Consider the following 19,554-nt stretch of genomic DNA (forward strand, 5'->3'; position numbering starts at 1 on the left):
TTCGGACATATTTCTGTAAGTTACAGGTCTACAATTTTAAAAAAAAATTTCATGAAAAACAGTGGATCACTTTTGGTACAGAAATCTAGACCTCAGTGTAACGCTCAGGTGGTTAAACATCAAATTGTTGCTGTTTCGAGTATTGGTGGCCGAAAAGGCCCTAGACATAGGAATGCCACTAAACTGACATAAGTGCTTATTTCTTTTAATACCTAATCATAACTTACCTGGGGGCTAGCACAATTATAAAATAAATTCATCAGGGTGAATCAAGACCAAACTTCCTGTAATACTATTTGTAGATTCCCCTACTAGGTAATTCTTCAAACTTCTTTTTTTGTAGTTCCACACTGCATTGACTTAAAAAAAGTGTCAAAAACACGGAGCACAAAAGCGCTTTAAAATGATAATTCCACGTTCCTGAAAGTCCCTTTAAATCTTGTATTCCCTATATTACCAAATTATTAAAAATGTTTACTTCATGTGTGTGTTTGGTAGAAATTGGCAGGACAGTATATGAGCCCTTGGGTTGACATTTTATAGAAAGGGATTAGGTTATATTGCACAATAAAGAAAAGAGTGTGATATCTGAGTGACAATAGCTATAAATATAGTATAGTGGCTGGACAGCATGTAGGCAAAAATGCTTTATAAGAAAAAAAGCATAAAAATGAATATTGTGCGAAATAGTATGCTATTCGAACATGCCTAAGGGCACTGCAGTCTTTTTTTATTGATTTGTTTTCTTTTTCTTTATTTCAAACATGTGTTTTCTTTTTCTTTATTTTATGTGCATATATAAGAGAGAAATAAACAGTATATTAAAATTTATGTTTACAGAATCCTGAAGGTATAATTGTTAAAAAGGAGCATGTTAACATAAAGAATGGAATACATTCCTTCACAATGAAAATCCCAGAGCTAGTCACGTAAGTTGGGTTTCCTACTTGTTCACCTCTTTTTTTGTAATTTCTCCACCAAGGTGATAAAAGTACTCTTCAAAAAAATGAAACTTCCCATACATGGGCACATTACGTTGCCTTGTTCTCAGCTGTGAGTGCTAACATAAATGACTATCTACAAAGATGGACAAGTTTTGAGGGGTTAAATAAGTATTGGTGGGTCCAAAAAGCCTATGTTGATCCATTTAATGGAAACAATAGCATTTAGCTTCATGCAGTCTCCAGTGCACCTCCTACAATAAGGGTAGGTTAGTTAAATTTTAGGATCATATTTTTGACTATAAAAGTCACTCAACTAACCCATACACAGGCCAGGCTGTTCTAAATGAGTTCTAAGTAATTTTTCTTGTGCACATCAGATAAAAAATTTAAAGTTGCAAATTGTAGGTGTGGGGAGGGGGGACTTTATTAGGCTTTATGGGAGAGTGGGGAGGAATTGTAGCCCATATGGCTCAGGTCACATTCAACAATTCATGTTGGCTAAGGTTGCACAGCTCTTCACCTTAATCCTTTCACATATCACATTATGTATGAAATCAATGGCTGCAGCAACACCTTTTCAATTTAAAAATAGTATTTCCTGGTCTTCAAAATCTCAATTTGAGCTTTTCATTATGAAGCAATCATAGTACTTAACTGAAAAGAGTAACGCTAAATAAGAAGGTATGTTTTTAGTAAAGTAGTATCTTATTAAAATAGAGATGATTTAATTTTGTTTATTGTTTATATGTGACTTGATTATTAGATCAATTACAATTTTGGTCCTATTTACTAATCTAAGTGAATAATTACATTGCAAAGATAAAATTTGTTAGTAACCCATTTTCTAGTTCCCCTCTCACACACTTTAAGAAGGGGAGGAATTAAAGCAAATTTAAACTCAAATTGGGGGGTAGTAGTTTTGTTAGAACATAAAAAATTGGCCTGTTTTGTTCATGAAATATTGTTTTCACCATTGCTAATTCTTTTTGTGCATCTCAATTCCTGTCTACATGCATTTGCTCCAGTTTCATGTCTATGTAATTGCACCAGACTGGTTTACTGATCCACAATGGTGGGCTGCTTCATCACAATGGGCCTGATTTATTAATGCTCTCCAAGACTGGATAAGAAAGATTATGAGGGGAGAACCTGGATGATCTAGTAATACTGGAATGGATTCCTTAATAATCATTTGCTGTGATTTGGCAAATGTTTTCAGTCCTGGACCAGATCCATGCCAGCTTTACTGGATCACCCAGGTTCTCCAATGATATTCTATCTTCTCCAGTGTTGAAGAGCTTTAATAAATGAGGCCCAATTTGTGCTGAACTAGCCACAAGGTGTCAGTGATAGAGCACAACTAGCAGATAGGTGTCACCCCATCACTTTTATGGTAATATACTAGTAATTGATTTATTGAAAGCTATAGAATTAAAACCTTTAAATCACATTAAATTAGATTTAAAAATATATTTGTAATTAAAAGAACAGATAAATATCATTTAACAATTTAGTGATTTGTTTTTATAACATAAAGTTAATAGGGGGATAAAATTTTGTTTTAAAACAACTTTTACACAATCCTCATATAAATCTAATATATAACTGCAGGCCACTGTAACCTTTATTTATAAATGAAACCAGGACTAAGCTGACACACAAACAGCTAAATGCCGCAGATTACACTGATTGTATGGCTTTCCTAATGTAATTACAGCTGATGTCACTTTGACAAATGTGTGAGTTTTGTGTATAAGGAATAGTGTCTTTCTCTCTCATTCTCTTTAAACACAGAATGTGTGGCTGTCACATTGGAATGATATTGGTCCTATACTGTATAAAACACAGCCACAACACATTACCCAAGGCCTGTGCCTCTCCTGCCTTTGTCTGGGTCAGGGGGTGAAATACAATGTGAATTTTCTCAGTCAATATCTGAAATGTACACTTATTATTACTTATTATATGACTTGGCCCACTGGGTATAATGTTTTATCATTGGGAACTTGTGACTTGTTTTATTTTTTATATACAGCTTTGGAATGTGGAAACTTGTAGCAAAATTTCTGGATGCGCCACAGAAAGAATATACTACAGAGTTTGAAGTGCAAGAATATGGTGAGCCATCTGAATGATAAATGCTGATATTTTGACAAATCACACAGCCTAGTCAGGATTAATGCTTTTATTTCAAAATATATCTTAGAAGCACTTTTGGGTTATTAAAATTAATTGAGCACCAGTCATGTATATTTATAGTGTAGCTCAATACCAAAGCAAATTATTTCAGTTGGCCAAGCGTACAGTGATTGTATGATTATGTAGAATACATAAAATAAATACTAATATTTTTTGCAAAATTGATTTTTAGAAAATGCCTGAACATTCATTTTTGGGGACTAATATAAAATTCTGAGGGCCAATATATTAATATCTGATTTAAGTAATTTCTTCTATCCTAGTACTTCCAACGTTTAGTGTTGAGCTGCATACAGAGAAGAAGTTTTTCTATTATAAAGATGACAGACTGGATGTCAGTATTAAAGCCAAGTAAGTCAGTTAGCAGAACTCTTTTCTGAACATCGTCTCGAGTTCCAGGTTCCTGAATTTATTAAGTTTTGCAAATGCTGGAATTACTAGTTGGTTTTCTTATAGTCAGAACATGCTGTACGTATATGATCAGTAAACTGTGCTATACATTTGTAAACTATTTTCAAATAACCAGTATATTTTTATTCTCTTAGCATCATTTTCAAATGACAATTCCTAAGACAATAGCAGAGTATTGAAAAAAAATGTAATAAGTGGAAATCACATATTTTAATCTTCACCTTGTCAATGAAGAGAAAAGAGGTAATGAAGAGAATGAAGAGAAACAATGAATTAGTAATTGTTATCCAGGAAATAATGTAACTGTGTTGCAGCCCCTAATTATATATAGATGTGGGATTTACTACACGGGTAGATTGGCATAGTAAAGTTCTCAATACCTAAATGTAAACCCATGTCTATATATTTTAAACCATTTTCAGCCCATATTTTTCCAACACCACCACTGGACAAGCAGTCACCAAAAAGGTTAATTCCTGGGCTGTTGTAAGAGGATTTTTCATTTTTTGTTACCTAGCTAACCCCAATGCTAATGTGTGAATCCAGGCTAAAAGTATATCACAAAAAACACAGAAGAGCAAACTGTTTAAAGTAATAATCCAGATTGTGCTTTTTGTGCATTTGCCTTTCTGGGCCCCGCCACAGATTTTTGCACAGCATGGTAATAATCTTACTATTATACTTGCAAAATAATTACTGGTTTGAAAAGTCATTTGGTGCACATAAGGTTTTTGTTTTTTGCATTTGTGGCTATTGAAAAAAAAATTTAAGGTAAGTTTTTGGCCTTTATTACAAAAGACTTCTTTGCTAAATCATCACATTTCAGCTTCCAATTCATGGGAATCTATGTTATGTTTTTAGTGCACATGTCTTTTTGAATAATATTACACTTTTCTTGTGTCTTTTTAAATATAATAAATACACAGATTTGTAGGTAAGCAATTAGAGGTAGATTTTTGCTTAACTACAATCATTTTGCTTTACACAATGATTTTATAAGAACGATTAGTAATCAGATAAAAGTGCATTGATATTGATAGCATGCCTGACATCGGGTATGCACAGAAGGAGCAGCCAGAAGGCTCTGCACACCCATTCTGTCTTGATCGCCTTGGTTTTGGGACAAACTATACGCATGCTGGAAAAAAAAAAATCAGCAACTCTTGTTGCATCCCAGTGATGTAGACAGCCTGCCAACACCACTAGGTAGCTTTTTTGTTCCCTAGGACAAATGTAGTTTGCAGATCAAAGATTCCTGCAAACACTACAACACTTTTTTTTTTTACTTCTTCTATTACTAATGTTAATGCTAATGTTAATACAATCAAAATATTATAAGCTTTATATATCAAAATAATGGAAACTGCCTAAAATCTTGCTTTTCTAACCAGTGCTAGATAAATGACAGCTGTAACTTGTTTGTGATTTCCCTTGCAACCATTAACATCAGCTGTTACAACATTGCATTTCTTAACAATGTAAACCTATGTACTTTATTATTATGTACAGTGCTTCCCTATTTATGTTCCTGTTTATTTTAGCTACCTCTTTGGTGAGCATGTAAATGGACATGCTGTTGCCATATTTGGATTGTACAAAGATATTATGAAGACTCTACATGGATCCTTGCAAAGAATAGAGGTATTTACAGCTCTCTGAACATATGATATGATTCAGTCTACTAGGAATAGTTCTTGGAATGTAGATTTATGCATTATATACATGGTTCTCCTGCTTCCTAAACTGTATGATATATGCATGCTAGAATAAACTGAACTTTGGGTTTATTCTAGCATGAATTATATTTACATATTTTAGCTGCCAAATGATTTGTTTTTATTTCTATCCAGTTCTGAGAGTCATATAACTCCGCCAAACATCTCAGCTGGACTGCTTACACACATAATTAAATATATAGAAAAGTATAAAAAACAAAAAAAGATAATTATGGTGGATAGTAAACAATATGAACATTACCATTATCAGATGGTACATTACCATTATCAGTTTGTGCACTGGTGTGCTCATAGATTGATTGTGGGTACTTTATGCATATTGTGTACAGTGTACTGTATCTTTTACTGACTACACAAGACAGATAAGGTTTACAACTTGGGCAAAACAAAAGTAGTTGAATTGTAAATGGTGGTTGCAGTTTAATATCAGTTCTTACAGAACCAGGTGCCAACCCTTGTTAAGTGAAGTATAAAAATGAGAAACAAGTGAAAAAGCAGGGTTATTGGCACAAATAGTATATTGTATTACACTCGGTAAATATTTTTAATACAAGGCATAACAAATTCACAATAGGCCATAATAGCTTCTTGTAGTCTGAACAATATCACTTTGGCCCTAGGGGGCACTAGACATGCGATTTCTCAGCCAGTCATGTACATTACTTGCCATACTTATTTAAAACTTTCAATCATAGATATTATTTATGTTGATCGTTGTACCCGACACATTTCACCCTACCAGGCTTCTTCAGGGGTAGTGGTTTGACAGCATTTATTTGGCGCTTGTAGTTATTACATCTGAATTGATAAGAATTTACCAATATTATATTGCGTAATATATACAGATAAGTTGATATTACAAATGAATAAATAAATAGATAAGTATTCCAATAAGTCTTGCCTGGCTATACATCTCAATTATAATCAATACAATGTAAATAGTTATGTAACATTCATACAAATTATTTAAATAGGAATACTAGTGTTTATATGTCTATTAGGTCAGCTGTTTGGGTATAAAGAAACCCACTGGATATCAATAAAAATAAAGGTACATGAACTTACATGGTCTTGTAGTGTGGTAAACAATGCTTTTAGCAAAGGTCAGGAGGGTATGAAGCCACCAAGTCGGGGTACAATGATCAACATGAATAATATATATGATTGAAAGTTATAAATACGTATAGCAAGTAATGTACATCACTGGCTAGGAGTCGCATGTCTAGTGCCCCCCAGGGCCAAAGTGATATTGTTCCGACCACAAGAAGCTATTATGACCTGTTGTGAATTTGTTATGTCTTGTATTACTAATATTTACTGAGTGTAATAAAATATACTATTTGTGCAAAAAACCCTGCTTTCTCTTGTTTCTCATTTTTATATTAGAACTTGGGCAATTTAGGGGCTTTTAGAAGTACTGGTCATGGTGATGGTTTCCTCATCTATATTTCACTGTTCATTTTCATTAATAATAGACCCTTCTAAATTGAAAGATAGCTTGTATAATATACTTTTATTACATAAAATAGTAGTGCCCTTCTTTTGCTCATAGATTAATAATGGTGAAGGAACAGTATCTCTTACCAGAAAACAACTTTTAGAAGACATCAGTAATGAAAATGAGCTTCTTGGCCTTTCCATTTATGTGAATGTGACAGTATTTTCCGCAGGTAAATATAAATATCATTCTTAGCTTTGTATCAATTATTGAAATAGACAAAAGTTGCTTATCATCAAAAGTATATGATTTCAACTAATTTGATTAGTTTAACAGTTCATGTGTTCAGTTAACAGCTACAATACCTAAAATACAGTGATACCTTAGCTAATGAGTGGCCCTCCTAATTTTTTTGGCTACCATTTTTTTTTTAACTGTTTATGGGACTCAGGAAGTAAGACACCTGATAACATACTGCATAAAAATGATGTTAGATAAGTGAGAGAAATCACTTTGACCTATATAGAGAGGGGCTTTCAGAGTTCCAGGCAGAGAAACTCTTCTCATACCAGTGTCAGTACGGTGCACGCTCGGTGTGGCTGTGAATTTGAAAGTTAGGTATGATTTATAGCATTTATTCTTTACGTACGACTGCGGCTTACCTGTTGCTTGTGTTCAGGACAGAGGCTTGATGGGGGGGGAGGGTTCGGTTTGCATGACTTGCAGAAGAAGTCTTTTAATAAACACAGCTGAGGTTGTAGGTGATTTTAAGGAATGAGCTCTTTTGAAACCTTTTTGTAATCCTTTATTGACCAACACAAACTCTGTAGTTGTTTCTTTTTGCATATTAAAGCACAGCTTGCTACAGAAGTTAATGAATATCTAGGCTCAATAAAGTTTTTTTTTTGCTTTGTGATTGACTCACAGTGAGGATTTTATACAGTAAATGACACAATGCTAATATTATGTTGAGCCAAACATCTGTCCATGCATTTATTAAAATAATATACCTCCTGTTACCTTCTGTTTCTGGGGGAAACTGTTCATCTCAACCTTTGGCGAGTTTATTACCTTTTATATTGTGTTTTTTAATATTTTTATAAAACGTATCCTTTAATTGTGGGCAGCATCCAGAACAAAATAAATGATTTTCTATAGAAACCTATGAGAAATCATGTTTCGGCTAACAAAGATTTCAGCTAAGTGTGATTCCAGAACAAATTATTTTTGTTAGCCAAGGTTTTACTGTATTACTGTGAGAGCATTAAGGTTTATTTGCATTAAATCAAATTATTATAATTATTGTATTTGTTGCATTTGTGGACTTTCTTTCTTAATCATTTGCTATTTAGAATGTACTGTGGCATTCTTTGCAATAACTGTCTTCCAGCACTTAGGTCTGCTGGGGTGAATGGCCGACTATTACCAGCTCCATTCACATATTTATTATGGATTTACTTTGGTTGCTCCATTATCGTCCACAATCCAAAAACATATCAGTAAATTTTGTTCACAATGCAGGGCATTTATGCAACAACCAACATTAAATATAATTTTATTCCTAGCTGATTTTACAATGAAATCAATGATTTGACTGTAGTATTGCTTGTATTTGCTTCATTTCAGAAGGTGACTATGTCCAGGTGCACAAAACCAACATTAAAATTGTCTCATCACCTTACAATATTGAATTCATCAGGACTCCAACATATTTCAAGCCTGGCATGTCTTTCAAGATTACGGTATTGTGTAAAGCAGCACATAAAAATTATTAACTTAAAAATAAGTAAACTGAAAAAATAAGTTAAGGGCAGTTATTTATGTAAACTTTTTAATACAGACTCATGATCAACCTTGATTATACAATATTCCTCATTCTAATACCTGCATTTTATATCTGTTTCTCTTTTCATAAGGAATCATTAAAAAAGTCATCTGTACAGCCAGTCCTTGCTAATTAGATCAATGCTTCTAAACTTTGTTAAAGTATGTGCTGCATTCTAAAAAGCAGTGTGTACCAAGGACTCCCTATCTGTATTAAGTACCCTTTGATGTTAACATTTAATTACCAGAACCCCTTAACTCTGTACAAATATATATATATTCAAATATTTTCTTACTTTCACTACAGATTTAGCAATTTATAAAACAGGTCTAGCAACTTAAAAAAATTCTAATAATGTGTGAAGCACGAAATTGCAAAATGCTTCATCTAGTACCATTATGAATAAATAATCTTCTTTATTTTACTTTTAAATAGGTTTTGGTTACAAATCCTGATAGGACTCCAGCAGCCAAAGTTCCTGTAAAGTGTGGAAACGAAGCAGGACATACATCTGAAGAGGGCACATATGTGACGTATGTGAGTGTCAACACTGGTACAGAGCAAGAAATAACAGTAAGTTTTCACTTTGCTAAGTTTACTTTATATGCATCTGTTCAATCTATGTGCTAGTTATTTACTAACAGCAGATAAAGATAACTTGATTTTTGCTAGTCATACTCTGGACCAAAACAATGGACCTCCCTCGAATAACAAATAGGTATGTACTATACTATTCATACTGGAAGCATTGTGCAGCATATAACTATATACCGTAACATGCCCTGGCTCTTGCAGTAATAAATACAGTTTAATTTTGTAGGGTATTTCTACCCTAATGGTAGCAAATAGTATCATGGTTCTATTGCAAACATCAACAAAGGGGTTATCATTTACTAAGGTTTGAATACACGTCATATTATTCTGGACCGAGTTATTATTATTATTAATTAACAGGATTTATAAAGCGCCAAAATATTTTGCAGCGCTGTACATTAAATAAGGGTTGCAAATGACAGACGAATACAGACAGTGATAAAGGAGGAGAGGACCCTGCCCCCAAGAGCTTACAATCTAGTGGGTGGGGGAGTTTACACACAATAGGAGGGGAGATATGTAGTGGTGGTAAGTTATTGATGGTTTCAAAAGACAGAAGAAGATGGGTAGGCAAGTTAGAAAAAATGGGTTTTGAGTGCGCAGAAAGTAGGAGCAAGCCGAATAGGATGAGGAAGACCATTCCAGAAAGTTGGGGCAGCTCTAGAAAAGTCTTGAGTGGCTGCAGCATTCTAATAGATTGTAGAGGAGAGAGTTGGGTTAGTGGAATATCAGAGAGGAGGAGGTTACAGTAGTTCAGACTAGAGATGATAAGACAATGTACAAGGAGTTTGGTGGTCTCTGGGGACAGGTAGGGGCGGATTTTGGAGATGTTGCGTAGATGAAAGTGACAGGACCTGGAAATGTTTTGAATATGGGGGGTAAATAAGAGGGCAGAATCAAAGGTGACCCCAAGACAATGTGCCTCAGGGGAGCACCGAATAACAGTGTTGTTAACAGTTAGAAATATGTCAGAGGGAGATTTGGAATGTGATGGCTGATCATGATGAGATGGCTGACAGGCCGCATGAGACCTTATTCAGGACTGAGGGAGACAGGTCAGGGGTGGACAGATAGATTTGAGTGTCATCACCATACAGATGTTACTGTAAGCCAAAGGAGGATATGAGACTACCCAGAGAGGAGGTGTACAGAGAGAAGAGAACCGGTCCAAGGACTGACCCTTGGGGAACACCAACAGGGAGGAGAGTGGGTGAGGAGGAATTACCATTGAAAGAAACTTGAAAGGAGCGGTCAGACAGATAGGAAGCAAACCAAGAGAGAGCAGTGTCACTGATACCAATGGAGCGCATGATTTGTATTAGAAGGGGGTTGTGCTTGTATTGGATGAAAATTTGACCCTCCAGTGTCACCCATCAATCCATCCTGGCAGATCAATGAACTGATCATGATTAACCCCTATACATATCACATTGCACAGTACTCGTTTGTCCATCTGTCACTGGAATTAATCATGAAAGATCATTTCCAGCGAATTTGTACATGGTCTAAGTGATGAAAAGCGGAATGTAAAGCATTCCTTTCCTCCAACATCCACAACATCTGTGTTCTGCTGTAGCCCATCTGCTTCAGGGTTCCACATGCCATACATTCAGGAATCTGTAATTGTGATTTTTTTTATTACTTATTATGGAATGGTAAAATATTATTTAAATTTTTTATTTGTAGGTGAAGACAGCTGATGAAAGCTTGGATGAAGACCAACAAGCCAGTGTAACCTTAAAAACAAAGGCCTACCAAACTTTTTATCGTAATTACCTACACATAAATGCTAATTCAAATGGAAAGGATGTTGCTGAAATTTCTCTGTTCATAAAAAGTAAAAATGAAGAAATCCGAAGCAAAATTGGGTACTTTACACTTCTGGTAAGAACAATGCATTCATTTAATAGAGATTTTTTTTTAATGAACTAAGAACTAAATACTGACCTTTTATCTTAAGCAATGAAAGTAATGGATTTACAGTTAAAGTGTATCTGGTAGTCAACTTCTTATATATTTTTATAAAAACCTAAAAGCCAGTTCTTTCTTTATGACCTCATCAAGATGCTAAGAATGTTTTCAAAAACATTTTCTATTTTTATTATGTATATTATTTTATACCCAGTGACATCATTACCATGTATGCATTGTTCTTTATCCAATGCAGGTAGATTATTATGGTTGATAGCCTTCTGAAAGCATCACAGCATTCTACCTCAGAAATCATCTCAATAGACCTCATTATAAAAAGGACTGGTTGTTAAGATTTATGTAAACATCAAAAGGTTTTACTGAGTGGATGACATTCTGTAGAGCACATGACATCAATGGACTTGAAAATGAAATTCAGTGAATGTAAGGGGTGGACCAGGGGCCGTGCATTTTTAGCAATTTTGGTGCCTGGAGCAGGTAAACCCACTACTAAAAAAGCAAAGACACTGCATCATTATACATAGACACTTACGTACAAACATTATTGTATCAAACATATGCACACATACTGTAAATACATGAATATAAACATGCATACAAATACATTCATATCTGCCTACACATATATTGGCACAGCTGCACACATTTACACATGCACACACACTCATATACTCATGCATCCACCTTCACGTGCACAAACAGTATCAGCACATACACAGGTAAAGCTAAATGATACCCTTACCCTATTGAGCAGCCTTTTTAGAGATTCATTTCCTATCCATGTAATCATGGAATAATTGCCCCTGCAAGCGACTTAGTATGTTGATGGAGCATTAGAAACACCATTCACCACCCTGAATTCCAGCTTATTTCTGTTCTGATGAACTTCATCAATATCAAGCCCTCTGTACCTCATCTGCATACTCAATAGCTTGCCCTTTTCATTCATTTGCTGCTTGCAATGGCAGCTAAGTCATGTTGGCATCATTTGTGGAAGTCACATTGGATGGCTAGCAGTTGTCGTGAAATGCCCACTGTTCTTCAATGAGACAGACACTACCAGTCAAATGCTATCCAAAGTTGTCAGGGAGGTTAGCAATTACGGACACCTGATCCCTGGGTAGGTGAAAACTGCATTATTTTAATCTCAGACATCTAGGGCGTGATGTTGTCTTTGTAATTGATGTGTGTGTTGTTACTATGCCAAGATCAAAAGAGCTCTCTTAAGGTCCCAAAATGAAGGTTGCTGATGAGTTTGGCAGGGGATTTAAAAATATTAATTAATTTAAATTAATTATTTCAGTGTAGGGTAAATCTATAAGTGCCAAACATTTCAAATGATTGCTAATGTGTCCAAGACTAGCTGAGCTAGAAAATATGGCCCATTAACTGACTTACCATTTTATTAAATTCTTAAACACCAAAATAGGAAAACCTCATATACCATTTAAACATGGTACTGAAAATGTTATGGATTGCGTTTGCCTTGCTGCTTTAGTACCTAGGAAGATTGCAACCATCAATCCAGTGCTCCATTACAAGCCAAGAAATGGCTGAAAATAAAGAAATGAAGAGTTATGGACTGGCCTAGCCAAAGGGGATCTGTGCCCCCTTCAATGGTACTCACTCCCCTGCTGCCAGCACCAGCTTTGCTCAGGGATCACCTCCTTGGCTCACTTCATGGTCCAGGTCATGTGACTCCCATTCAGGTGCTCCATTACCTCAGAGAATTAGAGTTTTTCGCAGACATGCTTCCCCTGCTGGTGGAAGTGTGAACACCATCAACCTCTCATCTCTAGTGCCCCCTCTGGTGGTAGGATAGGTTGCTAGCAGGTCACATGGTGCCCATCCATCACTTGACCTTCCCTTTAAAAGGAAGTGACTGGCAACAAGAAGTTGCCTGAACAAGGAATCCCGTTTGCTCTGCTCACAGGTTCCTGGTGTCCCAGTTTGTGGCTCCTAGTCATGTTTGTTCGTGTACCAACCTGGCTTGACCTTGACTTATCCTGATCGCTGCCTACGTTGACCTTTGGCTTATCTGACTACTCTCTGTCTCACATTCCTGCAGCTCGCCTGATTCCTGCTTGTCAGTAGTCACCTGCCTCTACATGCACAGGGGCTGCAACCTGGTAGTTGCCCGCAGTGTTACATCCTCATCACTAGAGGCTCTGGTGAAGACTGGGCAGCTTCTTAGATTCAGCAGCAGCAGGAGTTGTTGCAAATAAGGCTTGTGGACTTTCTTCAAAGGTATGAAGATTGTCTTAATGCACTCCAGGCTGCCATGAATTAGAACCCTACCTCTGTTTCTGCTCCTGCAACTCCAGCTTCTGTTCCTATGACTCCAGAGTCAGCTCCAGTCCCAGCCTCCATGCCACTCTATGCTTCAGATCCCCACTCCTCCCTGATACTCTGGCGACCCCAAGTTCTGTCTGGGATTTAATAAATTGTACCAAATTTAGTTTGAGTTGCAGCCCTGGAACTTCCCCACAGAACTGTCCAAAGTGGCTTTTTTCATCTCTCCCCTGACAGGGGAGGCCCTGGCTTGGGTTTTGCCCCTTTGGGAAAAGGGGGACTCTGTTTTAAGGGACTTTAATACCTTTCTTTAGAACTTTTGGAGGGTATTCGATGAACCTGACCTCAGCAGCATCAGAAATCATGCACCTACGCCAAGCTTTCTCTCTGTTGGCCAGTATGCAGTAAAATTTTGAACACAGGGAACAGAGTTGAATTGGAATAATGAAACTTTTGTGGTAGTATTCTGGTACTCGATGACCTGGTATTCCTCTGTATTTGGCTGGACATTCATTTCCAGGAACGAGCGTGGGAAACTCAGAATGTCCGGTGTCTAATCAAACTGGCTTCTAATTTCCAGAACCCATGCAAGTAGACCAAGTGTGACTTTCCCTAAAAAAATTGGCCAACTGAGCTGGTGACATGGAGGGTCCACCATCCTGCCTTGCAGCACTGTGACACTTCTGTCATTATCCCAATGTATAAACCTTCATATCTCCCACAGTGATAATTGTAAAAACTTGAAATTTTCAGGGGACCCTGAGAGCGGATAACCCTAATTTAAATTTATATAAGCTTATAATTTCAGGTTTATACTTTGGGCATAATGACAGCAGCTAGGACACAGACATAGCTGCTGGTGTATGAGGGGTAGGATTATTTCACAGTGCAAGCTGAACTGCATTGTATAGTACCGGTTCAGAATATTTATTTTCCTGCTTTCCTTCTCCAAACCCAAGTGTGTTTTATAGTATAAAAAAATTGGTATTCCATAAAACACTTTGGCTTGACAATATTTCTTATTTTTCACTCAGGTGATAAGTAGAGGAAAAATATTGCTCACTAAAATTCAGAAAAGGACAGCACATGAAGAGATCACATCATTGCGAATTAACTTGACTCCTGAGATGATGCCCTCTTTCAGAATTGTGGCTTATTATTACTTGTTGCATTACCAGTACAACAAATATTTCATGCATGACACACTTGAAATAGTTTCTGATTCTGTCTGGCTACACATGGAAAGATCCTGTAAAAGTATTGTAAGTAGTTTGGTGACATAATTCAACTTTCCAATGCTTGCTTTCTATTTTTAATTTATTGATTATAAACAAAATAGCAAATATGTATATTTCTTGAATGGGTAATCTGTGGTTTCATTGACACTGTAGATTGGGCTGTGTGTAACATGTAGAGGATTCTACTGGTGACATGGATACTTGGTAATGAGCTATATGTGTTGTAGTGCAAATTTCACTTGTAGTATAGGTATGGATACTGAGGGGTGTTCTGCTTAAATGCTAGGAAGTGAAACAGGTAACTGGAAAGATTTTTGTAATATCAACCTTTTGTGGATACAGTTTATTATCATATTCCAAAGTGGAATTGTCAAGACACTTTACCCCTCATTGCTTATTTATTGATTTTTTTTTTCAAGTGCAAAATATAGAAACCACTAAACCCTGGGTTCTGTTTTAAAAGGATATATATGACTTTAAATGAATTACCAACTGAGAAAAAATGTTTTAACATCACAATTATTGTACTAGTTTGCAACAAAAACTAAAATCTGTAATTTGATTACAGATTTTCTGTGTTTTTACCAACACACATAATTTTATTTGTTAAACATAAACATATTTAGAAATGGATGCCTGCAACTCCAGAAAAGCTGGGACTGAGGCAAGTTTACCAATGGGTCAGGTCTGCTTTTCTTTTAATTATACTTACTTATCTTTTGGCAATCAAAGTTACTAATTGTTGCTTTTTTTTTCAAGTGGAACTTTTACACTTTCCTTTTTTTTTTATAATACTTGAGGTGTTCAACAGTCCATGGTCGCCATTGTTTGATTCTCCTCTCCATAATACACCAAACATTTTTCAGTAGCAGACAAATCTGTACTACAATCAGGCCAGGCAAACACATGAGCTCTATATTTATGAAGCCACATTTTTGTAATTTGTGCAGAATGAGACCTGGCATTGTCCTGTGGAAATATACATGGAGTTCATGGGGAAAAAATGTCATCATGATGGAAGCAAGTATTGCTCCAATTCCAATGTGAGGCTCCACATCAATATACAGATCTGCATACCATAGGCACTGGTTCACCCCATGCCATTACAGATGCTGCTTTTTTTTTGCACCTTTTTTGATAACAGTCTGGATGGTGATTTTGATGATGATTTTATCAATGGCACAAGTCAGACGTCTGATTTTCCCAAAAATGAACTGAATTGTGGACTCATCTGACCACAGAACATGTTTCCAGTGTTTCAGTCCATGTTTCAGTCCACCTTTTATTAGCTTGGGTCCAAAGAACTCAGCAACATTTCCTCACCAAATTCATGTATAGTTTCATCTCTGCATAATACAGTTTCAGGCAGGATTTTTTTGATAAATCAATGGAATGTGACATTGATTTCCTAAAGTATTCCAAGCCCATGTGGCTATGTTCGACATGGTAGCATGATGGTTTTTCATGCAATACTACCTGAGGGCTTGAAGGTCAGCACTGGTCTCCACCCTTGGCCTTTACACACAGAGATTTCTCCCAACTTCCTAAATCTTTCCACAATGGTAATAGCTGTAGATGTTGACAGATCTAAACTCAGTGCTAAGAAGCATTTCTCAGGAAGTTCAGCACAAAGTGGCGAGCCATGACCCATCTCTGCTTGCACATACTGAGCCTTTGGTAGATGCTCCGTTTATAGCCAATCTTGATACCCACATCTGTTACCAGTTACCTGCTAATTGAGGAATGTCCCAGAATGTTACAGTATAAACTGTAAATATAACAGTCTTTATGTGCAACCTAAGGCAAGTACCTCAAACATCTGTAATGACATTGTAGGAGATTTACAAAAAAAGTAAGAACTACATTTTTGATATTTGTTAGTATGCACAGTTTACTTGCATAGCTCTTTTTAAAGCTACAGTTTGGCTCCTAACTTTTTTTTATTAATCTTATATTTATAGTATATGTGTATATATGTATTCTGTATGGTTCTTTTTTTACTGTAATTGTTTACATCCTAATTGCACACACCTGCATTTTTATTGATATTTTTTTCTTTTTACAGTTGCAAATAAATCCACCTAAAAACCCACAACCCGCCTATGAGCCAGATAAAAAATTAGAACTTTCCTTGACTGGTGACCAAGGATCACAAGTAGGCCTAGTAGTTGTAGATAAGGCTGTATTTGTCTTAAACAACAAAGCAAAGTTCACCCAAGACAAGGTGTGTACTGCATAAAAACTAATAATATTATAAACTAGTGCTGGTGACTGAACACAAATGTAAAATGTATGATACAGGGTTATTGTGCTTTCAAGTACTACAAACAGATCGAGTAAAACTGTTCAAATGTTTAATGTGGGACATCATCCAAAGCCAAATTTATTGAATGCTTAGAAATATTATTTGTGCCTAAACAGTACTTAGAATATGTACCTTTTGCATGGAATCTTGAAAAATAGCTATGTGCCTCCTCTGCCTGGGAATCCCATAGCAGATTATCTTAAGTGCAAGATTATTTAGGGCTCTGTGACCTCTAGTCAGACAAAATTTAAAGTCAGATCTGATGTCACCACTGTGCTGTTTATTATTCTCCTAGCTTGATGCTGCGTTACTCCTCCAGTACCAATCAGATAGCTGATAACATGTCTTTTACAGTTCAGCAATAAGTAGATCACTGCAAATTTTCCAATGAAAAGTCTAGTTGTACTAGTACAAGTACACCACAATCAAAAAAAGCACGACTGTAATCTTTGTAGGAAAAAAATTATTTTTTAATCATGTATAACTTCGTTGTTCTTATCTAACCCATCAGCATTGGAATCTGCACATTTGAGGCCAATTTTAAAAAGGGACCAATATTGGTAACCACTTATTTATTCTATTAATGTAATAGGCCTAATTTATCAAAGCCCTCCAAGACTGGAGTAGAAAGACTATCATGTGTGAACTTGGGTGATCCAGCAAAGATGGATTGGAGCCAACATTGAACACATTTGCAAAGTAATAGCAAATTACTTTAAGAAATTAATTTTAGTTTTGATGGATCACCCAGGTTCACCCATGATAGCCTATGTTCTCCAGTCTCAGAGAGCTTTAATAAATCAGGCTGAGTGACATTAGATTAGATTGACTTAACACTGTGGCAGTTTCCTTGATAGCCTTTGTAGTTCAGAGAATGATTCTGTTTAAAAAAAAAAAATGTATCTATGTTTAAAACAGATATGGGATGAAGTGCAAGACAGCGATCTTGGATGTTCAGCTGGCAGCGGCGCTAACTCATTGGCTGTGTTTGAAGATGCTGGACTGGATTTTGCAACCACAATGCAACAAGAAACTTCATCTAGGAAAGGTTATCAAAATGTGCTGTTTGTTTAATAATGCATTAAAGTAGGAGTAAACAAGATCACATGCATGTAAATTATACATGCATGTATAATTTTGTATTTATTAGTTTTTCTAGAAAATGTTTGAATGATTAATTTCTGTCTATACATGCATGGGGTAGCTATATTTAATCATTATCAATGCAGGTACTGTTTTCTATACTAGTGTACCTTCTCCCACTGCTTTGTGTTGACCACCACCATAAAAAAAATAGAGTGTCCCACTCACGGCGGATATCTTACATCAACTACTCTAGTGAGCCCCCTGCTTTTCTTAGCACTTGCCTGTCTTTTCTTGTGCCAGATTCCCCTTGTGCAGTACATTGGAAACCACATAGCTATGCTACAAGTTCTTCCTCTGCACATAACCAATAAAATCTAATTCATTTCAATGTAGAGGACATACATTTTGTGGGATGCATAACAAAGGAGGCAAAAGAAATCCCCCCAGGTTATCTATGTACATTGCCTGTTACAATAGATGTTTGTTTGACCATGCACTTTCCAAATGATTCCTGAATATGGGGAATGGTACATTATAATGACCTGGTGAACTTTTAATGTTCCAATCAGGAAAGCTGCAGAGTTTTAATTCCTTAATAAATAATAACCCATGGGGAACATCTTGCCAACATTTAAAATTTCTATTGCAAATAATGTCCAAATTTTAACAGAAGCAGTAAACTACCCAGAATCTAAAACTTTGCATGTTCTCTTTATGTTTATATGGGTCTCCTCCAGGCTTTAAGGTTTCCCCCACATCTCCAAAAACATGCAGTTATGGTAAATGGATCCCCCCCGGATATTGTCCTTGGCACATGTGGGAAAATAAGCAGCAAAAAACAAACTGCAGAAAGGACTTCTGGGCATGATGATGGATGTGTGAGAAAAATAATATAAACTGAAAATATTTTTTTGATATCTTACAGATTTTATCTGCAATACAATACTGCACAAACGCAAACGTCGATCATATGAGTTGCTAATAGCAAAACAAAAAAAAGGTAATGAATTGCTGATTATAGATATAAGATATTGTATATGATGTACATTCTATTTGGTAAACTTGACTTCAGTGGTGTAGCTTCTGTGGGCACACTGGGTTCCATACATATGAGGCTGGATGCCTTGCAGGAATTTCCTCAAACTTTCACTTGCAGTAGAGAGCTGAAGATTATCTCTGCTTAGCAATGTATCGCATGGGCCACAGCATGAATTTACATTAATTTAAATGTCTGCATGAAAGAAAAAAGCTTGGGAGTCTGGAAGCTTCTATTGAAAGACATAACAGTGTAAAGAACCTTATGGCATTATCAAAGAATGTCCTTCACGACTTTATCCTGTATCTGGTCAAGGGACCATAGGGCCTCCTAAAGTAAATCTGCCATTAGGCAGACTTTTTTTCTTTCTGTCTGAAGGGATAGATGATGTCCCATTTCCAATAAAGAATATTTACCTGCCTATTCACTGATCTTTTTCTAAAATAAAAAAAAAATGCTGAGCTGCAGGTGCACAGCTATAATGCCAGGATATCCACATATAGTAGCTCCCCCAGGGC

General features: G+C 36.1%; 1 protein-coding gene across 1 annotated transcript in view; it reads left to right on the forward strand.

Annotated features, from left to right (window-relative positions):
- LOC140326734 (complement C3-like) overlaps window positions 1-19,554 on the forward strand; it is a 53,194-nt gene that overhangs the window by 8,637 nt on the left and 25,003 nt on the right. The window contains exons 5-16 of the mRNA XM_072405603.1: window positions 841-929; window positions 2,980-3,062; window positions 3,407-3,494; window positions 5,096-5,195; window positions 6,843-6,960; window positions 8,355-8,470; window positions 8,989-9,126; window positions 10,834-11,031; window positions 14,406-14,633; window positions 16,675-16,833; window positions 17,833-17,962; window positions 18,926-19,000. Coding sequence (XP_072261704.1) covers window positions 841-929; window positions 2,980-3,062; window positions 3,407-3,494; window positions 5,096-5,195; window positions 6,843-6,960; window positions 8,355-8,470; window positions 8,989-9,126; window positions 10,834-11,031; window positions 14,406-14,633; window positions 16,675-16,833; window positions 17,833-17,962; window positions 18,926-19,000 — 1,522 coding nt within the window. The remainder of the gene's footprint in view (window positions 1-840; window positions 930-2,979; window positions 3,063-3,406; window positions 3,495-5,095; window positions 5,196-6,842; window positions 6,961-8,354; window positions 8,471-8,988; window positions 9,127-10,833; window positions 11,032-14,405; window positions 14,634-16,674; window positions 16,834-17,832; window positions 17,963-18,925; window positions 19,001-19,554) is intronic.

The sequence above is a fragment of the Pyxicephalus adspersus genome, chromosome 3, assembly GCF_032062135.1.
Source record: "Pyxicephalus adspersus chromosome 3, UCB_Pads_2.0, whole genome shotgun sequence".
NCBI lineage: Eukaryota > Metazoa > Chordata > Amphibia > Anura > Pyxicephalidae > Pyxicephalus > Pyxicephalus adspersus.